The sequence below is a fragment of the Mauremys mutica genome, chromosome 6 (assembly GCF_020497125.1).
Source record: "Mauremys mutica isolate MM-2020 ecotype Southern chromosome 6, ASM2049712v1, whole genome shotgun sequence".
Lineage (NCBI taxonomy): Eukaryota > Metazoa > Chordata > Testudines > Geoemydidae > Mauremys > Mauremys mutica.
Genome location: NC_059077.1, coordinates 54727408 through 54743263, shown reverse-complemented (window position 1 = coordinate 54743263; position 15856 = coordinate 54727408). Strand labels below are relative to the sequence as shown.

The following is a 15856-nucleotide window of genomic DNA, read 5'->3' as shown; positions in this document are numbered from 1 at the left end:
ACTGCAACAACTATTGAACGTACCATGTAAATTATAACAAATAGCCTTCAAACAGGAAATAATTAACTTTTGAGTGCTCAGAATACTTTAATCACTCAGCATTTACTTCAGCTTTTTAACTCTATTTGGAAAAGGGGAGAGCTGTTCTTGTAAAAGAAAACAACAGTGTATCCTTTTCTCTCTAATGAACTTAATTTGAATAGTCTTACCAAGTCTGAGAGTTTAAATAACAATCCAAATGCTGTATATATAGGGATGGGAACACACACACACACACACACTTAATTTGATAGACTGACTCAGGGTTTGCATTCAACAATCCACTCACCCCACAACCCTTTCACACGGACTTGGTATCTACCTTCCATGCTACCCAATCAGACCAATGCAACTAGCAAACAATATTAGTCAATAAGTTCCCAAAGAACTATTGAAATCTCCAATACAATTCTATTGTTCGATGTATGTGAAATGCCTAAGTACGTTTTAGGGTTATGAACATACTTGGTTACAAAATACATATTTCTTACTACACTGTCTTTTTAATTCTTTTTTAATCTGTTTAGTATGAAGCTTTTTTATAAAGTACCAACAAAATTATATCTCAGTGTCAGAATTACTGTTGCTAGTCATTAGTTGGAGTTTGATGACTCGTCAACATAAATGGCATAGTAAAAATGTGTATATTACACTCTCTTCAGTTGCTTGTAAACCAACTATCGCAATCATTTCTCAAAATGATGTTTGTGTCATGCTGAATTGCATATAAGCAATGTCTGCCAGTTACTCATTTGTCTCACTTGTAAACTCTTAGGTATGCTTCGTTTGTTGTGAAATTAATAAAATCTTTTAAAATAAAAAAGATGCTTTCATTTCAAGAACACAGCTAATTGTGGAAGCAGGAGCAGCCATCTTAAAAGTTTGGCTTTATAAAGATTAGTTTTTGCACTGGAGGATGGAAAAAAAAACCACTTTGTGCCTCATCTTGACTTCACTTACATTGGTACAACTACTGCCTTCAGTGGAGTTATTCAGTGTAAATGAGATGAGAACCAGACCTTTACAGTGCAACATTCCCTGAAGGACCCAGTCATATTTACAAATTTTACTATTACATTAATATATATTTTATTACAGGAGATTGGATCTTGAGGCTCATGCTGATGAGCTGCTAAATATCACAATATGCTTGAGAATGTACATCTACCACACAACATAGTGTAGTCCAGGAGGCATAGCCGAGCAGTAAATTGACACCCGAGTTTAAAAGTCAAGAAATCTACTTATCTAGGTCCCTCTACCTTTCTCCATCTAGAAAGGGAAAAAATGAATATAAACCTTGCCTCACCTTCAGCAAACACCAGAATCTCACCATCACCTACAAAATCCAAGTTTTGGGTAGCTGTTCCACCAATCACACTCCATTCCACTGTCACCTGTCCCAGACTGCCTTCTGTTCTGTGTATCATAAGCTGCACATTGGTATGAGGACGTTCTTCAACTTCCACATAGAGACCTTTCTCTGTTGTATTGGGACTTACACTGTAGATCACAAACACTCCAAAGGCATCTCCATTCATCGTTATGACAACTGTGGAGGTATTTGGCTTTCCTATCATTGGCTGGTTTTTTAAGCTGGCTGAGGTGTTCATCAGTTCAACCTTCAACAGGGATACAGAAAACTTCTCATCCAACTCTGGCAAATTGTCAGGAAGTATGGTAACTGTGAGATTTGCAAACTGTTCCCCTTCCAGCATTATGGCCCATTGACTTGTAACTGATTCATAGTCACTGCCAGCAATGGCTTGTGCACCAAAAAGAGAGGACACACTGGTGACATTTTTCTTGTAGGTCCAGAATCCTGAGTTGTTGGTTTCTGGGCTGATCCATGTCATCAGCCAAAAACACAAAGGAAATCCAGAGGCACTAGAGAATGTAAAGGCTAAACATGCTTGTTCTTTTAGGCACTGAATTGCACAGGTGTGTAATGGATCACTTGCTGTTGAGACATTCACTTTAGTCCTTGACAGCTGGTTAGGAATTCCTTGCACAGGAAATTCATAGTAGGACAGCATATCCTGGCCTTGCTCTATTGCAAGAGCTACTACATCAACCTCAGAAGTACTGTAGAACACCTGCAGTTGACCAAATCTTCCCCCACTAAAAGATGTGGTGATAGATAAGAGAGTCATGTTAATAAGTGAAGACAGTTTTTCTTATATCTGTAGGTCTCTACATTAAGAAGAGTGACCTGAACACAAGTTATCAGCCTTTTCAAAATTGTTCAATGGTTTCAAATAATCTAAACACCATCCAAAATCCATCCTCTCTGAAGCTGCTACTAGAATAATTTACCTGTGGCCCTGCGTGGAAGGCACATTTGATTATTTATAGAATGTGTTATGGTTAATCATACATAGCAGAAACAATGCAGATTACTCCCTGCTAGCTCTGCTGGATGGCAAGGGAGAGAAGCCAGAGCTGTACTGCCCTGTCTTCTGTCTCCTTCCAGTTAGTCAGAGGAGGTCATATCACAGAAGTAATGCCTGCTCTCCCTCCCCCATGCTTGAGCCATGATATAGATAGCTTCTACACAGCCATATTGAGCCTTGCCCTCTTTTATTCTTCATCTAGACTCCTGGGAGCAGGGAACGCTCTTGCCCTAAATGTTTATAAGAATTAAGAAGACAAAATTAAAAAGATGTTTCTTTATAGATGTTTATGATAAAGAGACATACTTGGTTTAAACTAAAAGAGCATCAATATAGGAGCCAAAGATTACTCTAATTAGATGACAAGTTAAACGGTACAAGAAGAAAATCAAAACAAAATTAAAAATGAGAAAAAGTCCATGGAGTTGTAATTTCGCTAAAGACACAGGAAAAAGACCACAAATGCTTACATAAAAAAACAAACATTAAACAAACCTTCTCTTGACAGTTATGTTTGCAAATGAGCTTCTTAAAAGTGGCTCCTGAATTCGGTACAAGGCGTGATGAAAATAGACTGTTCCATAAGGATTATCATTGGCAGGTATTATAATATTTGCCATGCCATCAAACCCAATAGCACCTCCATTCGAGGCCTGGGTTAATTGCACATGGATAACCTAAAAAATATAATTAGACTTTCCTTAATAACATTATGTTGTGAAATCAAGATAAATCATGTACGGCCAGCTAGGTTTGAACTATTGGCTCCCATTGGTGAGCAGTAATACGTAGTCCCGTTGATTGCAGTGGGAGGAACTGTTCATCAGTAACACCAAAGGGTTCATGATATAGCCCTTCATGTTTCTAAAAGTTCAGATTCAACGGGCTGTCTAAGCGCTACGTGTTAAACAGAAAACAATACAGATTAAAAGACTAACACAGAAGTGTTCTGGGTAAACAGTGAGTTGCACAGCTTCAGTTATCACTGAATCAATTTAAGTCAGGTTCCTATACTCCTATCTACCCATTAAAGTTGGGGAATCCGATTTTTGGGATTCTGCTGGCTTCCCCCCATAGTCATTCCAGCATTCCATCATAATAAGTGAAAAAAGTAAAAGGTAGAGTTATTACTATACAGTATGATAAATAGCATTGCTATAACTACAGAAGGTTTGTGCCATACGTATATTATCAAGGGATATGAGGAGCTATAATCCCTGAAACACATGACAGACCCTGCGTAAGACACAGTGAAGATTTCTTCTCCCCACTACTGCTAAGAAGTACAACTGTCAGGGATATACTCCCTGCCCATAATCAAAATTCATACTACCTGTAAAACATGATCTACACTAGTGGAAATCTCTACTATAACACCTCTTTTAATGCAGTCTGAACACCCATGGTCAGTTAGATTTTACATGCATGTAGAAATCCCATCAATTGGTCATGAATATTTTAGTGCATGAAAAATGTGCATGCATTTGTTTGCATGCAAAAAGTTTTGTGCGCACAAAAAGCCCTAAAAGTATTTATTACATTCCTTATCATACACTCTGTTGCATGACACAAACTATAGGCAATTTTGTAGAGCAAAAGGTTCTCTATCTAACTAAAAATAGGGAAGATACTCTGAAAGAGTCTAAACATAGCCATAGAGTCAAGAGAGCTTGTTTTAATTAGTTTAATCATTTATTTTAACATGATGCTGGTGTAAATCAAACTAGATAGAAAACTCTTTTTGGTCTCAGGATTATTTTCATTCCTTTATTTAAAAAAAATACTGAAATACTATATTTTCTCAGGCTCATAATCAGAATAGTTCAGAAGAACTAAAACATAATAAAATAGGAAACTCTTTCAAAACTCCATACCAAGTCGGACACAAAATATAAATTACTCAAAAAATGTGCACACTTAAATTTGAAATCACTTTCCCTCTTAGTTACACTGTACAATCTTTAGTAACATGTCTGATCATATTGTAATAATTTCTCTCCCACCCCCAGAGCACTGTTTCTCTCTAGATTATATAATGGTCCATGTTCAGCCCTTGTGTAAATGGGTGTAACACTACTGACTTCAGTTTTGCCTTATCATGGGTCAGATTTAACCACTGCAATTCATCCATATTGTAACCAGATGTTTAGTTTTATTTCCCATACATATTGCAATATAATTCTAAGATGTTCAGCTAGATAGTGAATCAGGTTCAATGTATCTATCACTAGTAAACCAAACCTAAGAAAAAGATTATATTGCTTAGATAGTCAATATATTTGTGAATAAATGAGAATCTTATAGAAGAAGAAGAATATCAGCAGCAAGGATCAAAGAATAAATACTAATTAGTGTATCTGAAAATTGTTTTATAATTTTCCAGAACAGTATTTTCAGCTTGATTTCCCTTTGTTTTGAATAAAATCTCTAGGTTTTAACCTATCACTATATAAAACAGAGATAATAAACACTTCTGGACAGCGTCATTCCAGATAGGGTCTAGATGTTCAACTCACCTCTTGGATTTCCGGATCATCATCAGCCAGGATCTCTAACAACAGCGTCTGAATGGCTTCCCCATGGGCAAAGGTAACATTACCTGAGACAACACGCAAGTCACCAGTAGCAAGCTGTCCATTAATGGTGGCAATCCACTGAATGGTAACATTGCCGAGTGTCCCAGCATTGCGGATTATTGGCAAGTTTACCATCATCGAATTGAACTCTGGCTCTTCCACAGTGAGTTCATTGACCTGAAAAACTGAAGTACATGGTAGAGAGACTTATTTCCTCATCACTAACATTGAGGCTGAAGGAATCAAAAATTCCTCATCAAAATTGTTTGTTCATTTTGCTGAAAATCATTTGCAGTATATACATTCTGCAGAATTAAATTACTTTTAATTTATTTTATTTGACATGAGATTATAATTGGTGTTTGTGAAATGGAGGTGCTAAATCTACTAGCTTTGTCTATATATGGTTCAGGTAAGTGATGGGTAAACTCCCACACATGATCAGGAATCTTTCACTACATGTTTACTAAGAACTGAAGAGAGGGACATTAAGAGCCACTTCTGATCATCTTTCCCAGCAAGAGAAACAGCAATCAGATAGAGTTAACCTAAATATTTCACACTAAAAATATTTTCTCAAAAATGTTTTTCCCCCCAAATCAGAGATTTTTCACAAAAATTTGGGGTTTTACTATATCTTTTTTTTAAAAAGGAACAAAACAGGAAAAAATAGCCATTTTTCATTATTTTAAGATCACCATTTTTCTGTCTTTTCCTCTTTTGCAGTGACAAAATGGAAATAAAAAACAAAGAGGGAAAGAGGAAAAGTCAGAACACAAGGAAAAGTCAAAATGCCAAAAAATGAACATTTTTGTACAAAAACGTTTAAAAAGGAATTTTCATAAAAAATTCAAATGACCAAAAACTTTGTTCTTTTTCAAAACCTGCAGAATGAAAATTACTCTGAATTTTTTCCCACGCAATTTCCCCGTTTCTCTCAATCAGTTCTACTGTAAAGATAGCATGTGTTGGTGGGAAAAAAATTCCATGGAAAATAGTAATATGTAATTTCCTCTAAATATGTGATTTTTTTTCAACTCCCAGTTCTTTAAACATGATATTGGTTTACTATTTAGTAATGCAGGAGACTGGATGGTTTACGGGGTTAGTGACGGCACACAGAGTTTTCATTTCTAGGTCACTGGTTTAAATCCACCCCAGGTTTGCAGTGAGGTGTCTTGATAAAAAAAAAAGGATTTCTAAACTGCTGGAAATTCTGGACATTTGTTTTTGTCCCGAACAGGATACAAAGTAGAAATATCAACGTTTTCCCATGGAATTTCAAAAAAATTCCACTAGATTATATCGAAACATTCTCATTTTAATTTAAATGAAACGTTTCATTTTGTCTTAGTTCAACATTAAACAGTGTTCCACTGAGCCTCATGGGGCCTCCTGGGAGCTGTAATTAGGGTCCCTCCTGCACCCATTCTCTTCTCAGGGCCAGGCTCCCTGGCCAGCATGTATTTCCCATAATACACAGCGAAGGCTCAGCTAAGAGGGAGACCATGGCACATCCTGGAAGATATAGTTCATCCACAACATGTCTAAACAGATTTGTTAAAGAAGAGAGAGTAAAGACATTCAAATGAGTCCAATTTACCAAAAGATCCAAATGGATCATCAGAGGCCTCAATAGTAATGACTGATTGAGTCAATGCTCCAAGCAAGGCTCCTCCTGTTGTTTGATTCAGCAGCTGCACATGAAAGGTTTCTTCAACCTCAGGGTTGATATCATTAATGATATAAATTGGCACAGCTTTACTGGTTTCCCCTTCTAGTAAGACAACATCTGATGAGGCTACACTGTAGTCTTCACCTGTGCATAGAAAAACTATGTTGTTACCTCAGGAAACCTTTTAAACACAATTCATAAATGCTGTTATTCCTATCTTAATTGCACGCAGCACCCAATAAAACTCCCTTTTTTCTGCAAACCCAACAAATGCAGTAACTTTGCTTTTCTAGTGCCTGGTGGAGTCTGTGGCTTGGACAGCAGAGAAATGGTTGAGGCTCAGCTTGGACAAGATGGCAATTATACTGGTAAATCGGGGGAGCATTTGGAGACAGTGGCTGGTGTTGTCCAATCCCATTGTTGAATGGGATATGTCCATTCTATCAAAGTGGTTTCCAGTTTTGGGTTGTTTGTGTATTGTCAACTGCTCTTGACCAGAAGCACCTTTTTCCAAGCGGAGTTAGCTCACAGATTGCAACCATTTGCTCACTCTAGTAAGAGTGACCACACTGTAAAAACACCATTCAAGCTATACAGACCGATTGGTTTAACTGAGTGATTAGATTAGCAGCTGGTGAGTTGCTGTAATGGGAGCTGCTGCATCCCCATTACCCACTGAATTATTAGCTTATGCTTCAGCAGCACTCTGTCCCCCCACACACCCCTCACCTCCGGATCAGCTAGCTCAACCTTAAACCGCCACTTAACTTGAGCTAGAGACTTGTGTGTGTGGACCCCAGGTTATGAGCAACACTCGAGTTATAGCTTTCAGCTAATATTGCAGTGAAGACAAATCCTTAGCAATAATTTAACTATAATGTTTATATAAAAGATGACAATCAACTTAAAAATCAGACATCTGCATGGAATTATTTTCCCTATTACTGTTACAAGTAACTTCAGAGTTTACTACAGATGAAAGAGAATAAAGAGAACATATTTCTCTAATGTTTCACTTTGTTTGTCTTGTTTTCTTAGTTTAATGTGATTATTCATGTGCTTAAACATTTGCAGGATCAAGGTCCAAGTTAAACAGTTTCCACTGTCTCTTTGGATTTTTCAGACAACATCAGGAGAGACATACCAGTTTTTAAAATAGTAAAATGTGGATCTATAAAAGCCCAAAATGGGAAGCTGAACTTAATCCTGAAACTGCTTTTAACTCATTTATTTAAATTGGTTTGACTCTAAAATGACAATGCCCCTTTTAAAAAGCAGATGTGTATTACTCACAGACATATAAACTATATATCCCTTAATAGTTTCTTTAATAATTGCTATTAAGTAAAATGATATTTTTTTCTGCTGGCATACAGCACAGGACCGTTGTTCTTTATTACTCATTTACTACTCAAAGGAACTTCTCATTACTCCTGTTGATTTTCCTTGCTAGAGAGTATATGCTATGTATTGGACTGCAACCTTGACACAGTATGTGTATTTTTACAATTCTCTTTTCTTACCAGCTCTTGCCGTTATTGGCACAGCTTTAAACTTTACAGAAACATCTGCAAATATTCCCCCAGTTCTGGTCACATTGATGATCGGTCCAATGTAGTTTTCAGCAACTCGCACACCTGGAGCAGACAGCTGAAGTGTTCCAAAAGCATCATCATTGGCATTGATAATTATATGAGCTACCGTATCACCCTTAGGTCCAAGGCGAGGAGAATTCACAACTGAAATACAACCGGAACTTGGTGAGAGAGAGTCTGGGATCTTTATCGTATACCTACAGGAGACCTCAGAGACTTAGGTGGGTTTCATGGTATCTTATCAGTTGCCACCAGTCATCAACAAAACTAGTTTACTGAAAGTAGTCATCGTTGCACAGAGAGTACACGTCACAACCTCACTCAAAGTTTTTAGACAGTTTATTGAAATTAAAATATAACAACAAATCCTGAAGCGCACAGCTTGATATCGTACTGCAGGAGTTTTCTGTCAGCCTCTGAAGTGGTATATACATGAGCAGCCTATTTCTCAAAAAGGTGGGACAGTGCCAAATCATTAGTTATTCATTCATCTCTCTGTCGGGTCTGTAGCAATCATACTACAGTCTCTATCAGAGTATTATTTCTGTGGTTCTTATGATGAAATATACATAACTGTTCATTCTCCCCACAGAGATATATTTAAAGCTTTCCTGCTTATCAAGAACGGGTAGGATAATTAATTAGACAAGCTTGGCTGCTCTGAAGTGCAAATCAGTCTATAGTCTCCCAAACATCACTGAATGGCTGATCAGCATGCATTTTGTGTATTTAAAAGAAACACATAAAACTTCATGATATAGCAAAGTATAAGGTCAGCATGCAATATAATATCAAACTGGTCATTTCACTATGCTATGCTTCTCAAGAATAATGAGATTGATCAACAGAACCTCATGCTAACAGTCAACCTTGTAATTTACATAGCCAGAGAGGCCTCAGTTAAAATAATACAATCATTTTGTTTTCAGTAACATCCTGACAAAGGAATATTTTAAGGTAATACATGGCCAGAACACCAAATGTAACACATCTGGATACATTTTGAGGTAGGAAAGCAAACTATAATTTGATCAGTAAAATTTTACTGAAATTATCAAGTATCTAAAATGCACGCAATTAATGTGTAAAGCACTTACTTGATCTATCCTGCACTCTTTCCACCAAAGCAATATTGAGTAGCTCCACAAACACAGATTCTGATCTCTCTGGATCCTTATCATCTAAAATAGGAAGAGTTACGCTAGCCTCACTTGTATTGGCTCTGAAGATCACAAATCCAGAAATGGGTATATAGTCTCTTTCCTGTGTTGCTCTGGCAACATTTGATTTCAGATAGGGTGACTTTTCATCATCATCCATGGTTCTGTATGTTACTATGACTGTACCCAGGAGACCATATAATCGTACTATTGTTAGGGTGATGTTTTTGGTTTCTTCCTCAACTTTGATTGGTCTGTTTTTCTCAGAAAAGATGAAAATTCCATATGGATCATCATTAGCTAGAACAGTTAATGTAGCATTAGTACGAATTCCAAGACGACCACTGGAAACATTGATGATCAAAATAGAAAACATTTTATCCAGTTCAGGATACTCATCAGGTGAAACTTGCACTGTTATATTTGCTCTTCTTTGCCCTACATCAAAAGTTATATTGCCATAGGTAGAGATCAGATCTTCAGTAGGATCACAGACTATGATCCAATGCAAAGTGACATGGGACAAGGCCCCCTGATTTCTGACAACCTAAAGTGCAAAATATGAAAATTTAAATATTTTTGTACTATAAAGGGGAGGGAAAAGGATATTTCTCAAAATCCCAATCTCAGTCTATTGAAAGAGTTGCAAAACTGTGACATGATGGGTTAAATATGAACACCTATTGCAAATCTGTATCAATTACTGCCTCAGCTAGGCTGCATTCCCATCTTCTGCATTTGTCACTCTCTCTTTTAATATTTATATAAGAAAATAATTTATACCATCAACAATTCTGTTTCTTTAATAAGAGATTAATATAGTAGAACCTCAGAGATATAGACACCAAAGTTACGAACTGACCGGTCAACCACATACCTCATTTGGAACTGGAAGTATGCAATCAACATGCATACGCATACACACACACACACACACACACACAATACAGTACAGTATTGTGTTAAACATAAACTAATTAAAAAATAAAGGGAAAGTTAACAAAAAATTGACAAGGCAAGTAAACTGTTTCTGTGCTTGTTTCATTTAAATTAAGATGGTTAAAAGTAGCATTTTTCTTCTGCATAGTAAACTTTCAAAGCTGTGTAATGTCAATGGTCAGTTGTAAACTTTTGAAATAACAACCATAATGTTTTGTTCAGAGTCATGAACATTTCGGAGTTACGAATAACCTCCATTCCCGAGGTATTTGTAACTTTGAGGTTCGAGTCTACCTAATATTTGAGTGGATGATGAAATATTATTTTTAAAATATCTGTTAACTGATATCATATTATTACATTACACTTGGATTATTATATTACATTCCACTTGTTGGATTATAAATTTGACCTTCTAAATTGGAGACAGTAATTATTAACTAAGCATTGTGAAAAGGATGTACAGTTTGTTCAAGTTACAATCATAAAACTACAACCCTGTGATAAAGGATCACAGAAACTCTAATGAAAGAAATAATAGAAGAGGATTGTGTAGCAACAGATGAAAAGCAAAGTGTAGTGACCTGAAGCACAATTACACTGTCTCCATCTTCAGGTTCTGTCCCATTGACCGAGAGCGACTCAGCGCTGAACTCAAACACACCATGAGCATCATCAGAGGCATCAATGGTCACTATGATGTGGGATGCTATTCCCAGGCTGGCTGTAAGTACAAATTCCAAGAAAGCTGAATTAGTTTTTCAGTATCTTCAGTTACACCAAAGCAAAAGCTAAAAGAAGAAGTTTACTATGGGAACAACGAACAGAAATATTTTCTGCATGAAGGCTTACTAATTGGAGGTAAATCTGTATCTAAGCAGTTTATGCACACAGAAGAGTTTGCTCAGTTTTATAACTCTACTCCTTCCATTAACAAATTGAGATGACTGGAAATGCACTACAAAATTCAATGCAATTAACTCTGGATGTGATAATGCATTTGTTTTAGTTGAGGTCTTATTTTTTCAATTACATTATAGAGGCAAAGAATGAGATTTTTCAGTCAATTAGGAGATTTAGACAAAAACTCTCAGTAAAATTAAAGGAATTGTGTCTAAATCACCTAGTCATCTTTGAAAATCTTTTATGATGTTTGTGTGTGCATACTCATAAAAATATTCTTGCTATTTCTTGGATGACAAATTTTACAAAAAAAATATTCTAGTTCTAAAATTACTGGAGACTATTAGGACCCAGTTACAAAACTGTATGTATAACATCACACAGCAACCTTGCACGCACAGTTATGACCATTCTGCACAGAACTCATATCTAAACGTGCAAATAGCCATTTTTACATCTAACTGACTATATGTGTACACTAATGACCTAATGTGCATACCCAACTATGACAGTTGCATGTGCAAGTTAAACATGCAATTGTATATATAATGATGGTTGCATATTTTAAAAAATCATTCCTTTATCGGCTTGAATAGGAATGTTTTAAAAGTGATGTTAAAAAATCAATATGGAATTATGATCTCTAGTTTCAATACTGCAGGGCTGGCCATCCATTCTGCTGGAATGCTTCAGTCAACGAGAAAGGACACACTTAGCCTGAGGGAGAAAGTGACAGAAAAGTACCAAGAAATGTAGTGTAACTGAGAGGCCAGAGTTCTGAAGCACAGTTGATGAAAACACACAGTGCAAGTAGTAAAGAGCGAAAGGGAAGGTGTTATCACACAGTGATTTGGGACAGAATGGGGGAAGAAAGAGAACTGTGATACTGTACAAAGCCAGTAGTTAGGTCATTGGAGAAATCGTTTCAGAAGCAAGGAAGGGAGCCCAATTAAGTACGTGTGTATACACACACACACACACACACACACACTTATTTGAATATATCTGTATTTGAGGAAATTCAAAACTAGAGATGAATAAAGTGGTTTGCACTTTTTGGCTTGGATAAGTTTAGTATAGTTTGGATGCATCTCTAAACTTTTTGGATCTGCAAAACAAGGTTGGAAGTCTCACACAAACAGGCTATTTTTGCTTCTAGGCAGGCTGGAAATTCTCCAAGAATAGACCCTACATGTTTACTGTATTTCTACACTTCTGCTTTTGGCCTGAACCAGGCAACGCAGACAAGCATACACATGAAAAAGAGTGGGGAAAAGCAGTCAAAACTTTTTCAATCTTCAAACAGACAGACATCATTTTTCAGGTTTGGCTTCATTTTGTGGTTCAAATTAATTCTATTTTGGAAAGTTTGAACACAAATTATGTCAGGCATGAGTCAAAATATCAAAGCAGGGTAATTTTTTAATTGCCTACAACTTAACGGATTTTCTACATGTTTTCCTTGTAGAGCAAATGCAGCAATATTCAGCAAAACCAATTTTCCAAGTCAAATTTATAAAGGAACAAAACAAAACAGTTTACAAGGAATTTGGATACAACCTTAACTATACAGAAGCTCCTACTTCCTACAGAATAAATAATTATGCTGATTGTCATTGAAATTCAGCTTATGTTGAAATGCATAGAGAGAGAGAGATAATTCAGTTATAACTAATCCAAATGAGTGAGGACTAGGGTGAGAAATTTCAGTAATCAATTAAGAAACAAAGGATAGACCATGATGCTTACCATGTTGATGGACAGCAGGAAGGAAGAACTCCAAGTCCCCGTCACCACTACCACTGCCATCATTTCTAAAGAGTTCAGCAACTTCAAGAGGACACACAAAGACACACAATACACATATATACATTTATAATGCAGAGAAGACAGAAAGCACTTTAAACCTTTTTAGACAAAAAATAGGGGAATATTCCTGCAAAGCATCCAATTTGACTTTGAAAGCATACGTATTCTCTGATCAAAGCCAGAAACAGCATACACAGCACATTCATTTTATTTATTTAAAATTATCACACTGAAGGTAATTATGAGGAAATCAATTTTTACAATTAGCCATTAGGGGTTTGATGATTGATAAGAAGAGCTACCGTGCAATGGTGCCCAGTATTTTAGGTGGTATAGCATGAAGGAAGTTTGTAAGACAGGACTTCAAGCTGAAAACAAAAAAGAGATCACAAACTGTGGGTAGGTTTGTAACTGGCAGCTGAGAAGTAGAATTTAAAATGAACAGAATTAATGAGGACATGACTGACTAGCTGCTACTGTTTCCTCAGAGAGTATGTTTATATTTGTTGTGCTGTTAACAAAGGGACAAAAGTGAGAGATTTTCCTCAGAAAGTTAAGGAAATGTCCAGGACATTCTTCAGAATTCATACAGTTTACTGGATGATAGTAACTTTGGGTGTATGCATTCAGAGATATTGGAGGGGGAACAAGGAGGTGTGTACTAGAAGGTATCAGTCTATTACAGCTTTAAACTAAGGTTAGCTGAAAATCTTCTGTCAAAATTGTTTTTCGATAAAAAAATAGTTTGGTTATCAACTACACAAATTTTTTTCATGGTGCATCATGGGAGATGAAGGTTCATACAGAGAGCTTTCTTCACAGAACAAAATGAGAGCATAAAGGTATCCGAACTACAACTCCCATAAAGCACTGCAGCAGCATTTCGAACAAACATTTTTGGGTTTTGACCGAAGTTTTTTATTTTTTTGTGAGAAGTCAGTATTTTCCATACCAGTGTCACAAGCACCATCTCCAGAAAGCAAAGATGTGTAAGAAATGGAGGTCTGTGGGTGGTCTGCATGTGTCAGGTGGAGGAAGTACAGGAACTTGGAGCTGATTGGGGCAAGCACCTTCTAGTATAAGTTTCCCTGAGCTTCTCACAGATCCTTCAGCTTATCAAACAACGTTCCATCAAGGGGCTACAGAAGCATAGCCCCTTAAGCCAACCATGTAGCCTTTTACTACTATAACCAATTTGAATAAACTATGGGCCAAATTCATCTCTTGTGTAATTTCTTTAACTTCAATTAAGTGTCAGAAGGGATTAATCTGGCTCTGTTTGATTAATGTTAATTATTATTTTGAATATATTTTTAACCTGTTGAATTGAGATAGATGATTTTTCAGGTACCTGTTAATACTTTTTTATCATTCTAATTCTCATTATCAAGCAAAAAAAGCTATACTAAAAGAAAATAAAAAGCACTTATTTAGGTGACCTGATTCTTGGCAATAATCCAGTTGCTTAACAGCATTCAACCAGTCCAAGTTTCTCTGAGGCATGGCTGTTTTCCACAATTATTAATGAATTAACTGAAGATTTTCTAAAAAAAAAATTAAACCTAAGTCTCTCTTTTTGAAAACATTTCCAACCATGGAAGATAAACCTTCTGAGAAGGATTTAAGTATTCTAAGCCCTCAGTGCCTAAAATAGGTTGTGCGTATGTAGGCAACAAGTTGATGTGTGAGTCTTACCTCCTCCCTCTGGGTTCAGTAGCTCAACCTGAAAAGCTTTTTCCAGTTCGGGGACAGGATTATCTGTGATGTTAACAGTAATATACTTGTATCTTTCTCCAGGCTGAAATTCCAAGGTGCCTGCAATACTCTGAAAAATAAAAGGTTCTTTATGCTTTTGTTCAAGTCTATTCATTCTATCAGTATGAACTCACTGTGGCAAAAAAGACTTCCATTCTGCTACTGGAAAAATTTGCTATTTATACAACCAATTATTTTTTTTCCTTTCTGTCTGCATCTTAAAGTTGCACAAAATTCTCTTGCACCTTCATTACAAGAAAGAGCTAGGCTCAAATTCATAGTTGTGAGCACCTAAGTGCACTTCTGTGTGTGTTCAACTTAGTCAAGTCAGTCCAGACCTATTCACATAAATTGGGTTTTCACAAGGGCACACTTACCTGTGTAAATGAAAGTTGGGCAAAATGCAGTTTCAGCTGACCTGAACTATCTGCAAATTTGTGTCAAGTACAACACATTTTCCAACCGAACCAAAAATTGAAATGTTTCAGAAGTGTCAAAATGAAAAGTTTTGTTTCAACATGATTCAATTTTTCATTTAAATTTTGAGAATTTTAACAAAAGCAAAGGAAGACTAGATTCACAAAACAGCTCAAGGAAGAGAAAGAGGTAACAGTACTGCCTTCCATATAACTTTTAATTGACTGGTTAGGGCACACAGATGAGAGGTGGAAAATCTGGGTTCAATTCCACCCTGCCCCTGTTGTGGGGAATGGATTTGAACTTAGGTTTCCCACATTTCATGAGAGTGCCGTAGCCACTGGGCACTCGGATATTATTGTATGGGTCTCTCTCCATTTTATAAATAAACAATCGTTGGATCAGGCACTTGAACTTGCATTTCCCACCTTCTAGGCAAATACTCTAACTACCAGGCTATAGAAAGACAGCTCTAATATAATCGCAGAGCAAACCTGTATGTGAGCATCAGTGGGTTTGTATTCCTCCACTAAGTATGTACAGGCATGCACACCCTCGTAGGGCTTGCATCTCCAATTATTCACACCTTAGTGGG

At 36.6% G+C, this 15856-nt stretch overlaps 1 protein-coding gene across 1 annotated transcript in view; it reads right to left on the bottom strand.

The window, feature by feature from the left end:
• ADGRV1 (adhesion G protein-coupled receptor V1) overlaps positions 1–15856 on the bottom strand; it is a 421267-nt gene that overhangs the window by 332433 nt on the left and 72978 nt on the right. Inside the window, exons 26-34 of the mRNA XM_045021061.1 lie at positions 14785–14914; positions 13030–13110; positions 10962–11101; positions 9376–9985; positions 8207–8422; positions 6612–6827; positions 4949–5193; positions 2928–3109; positions 1349–2160 (exon numbers count right to left, since the gene is read on the bottom strand). Coding sequence (XP_044876996.1) covers positions 1349–2160; positions 2928–3109; positions 4949–5193; positions 6612–6827; positions 8207–8422; positions 9376–9985; positions 10962–11101; positions 13030–13110; positions 14785–14914 — 2632 coding nt within the window. The remainder of the gene's footprint in view (positions 1–1348; positions 2161–2927; positions 3110–4948; positions 5194–6611; positions 6828–8206; positions 8423–9375; positions 9986–10961; positions 11102–13029; positions 13111–14784; positions 14915–15856) is intronic.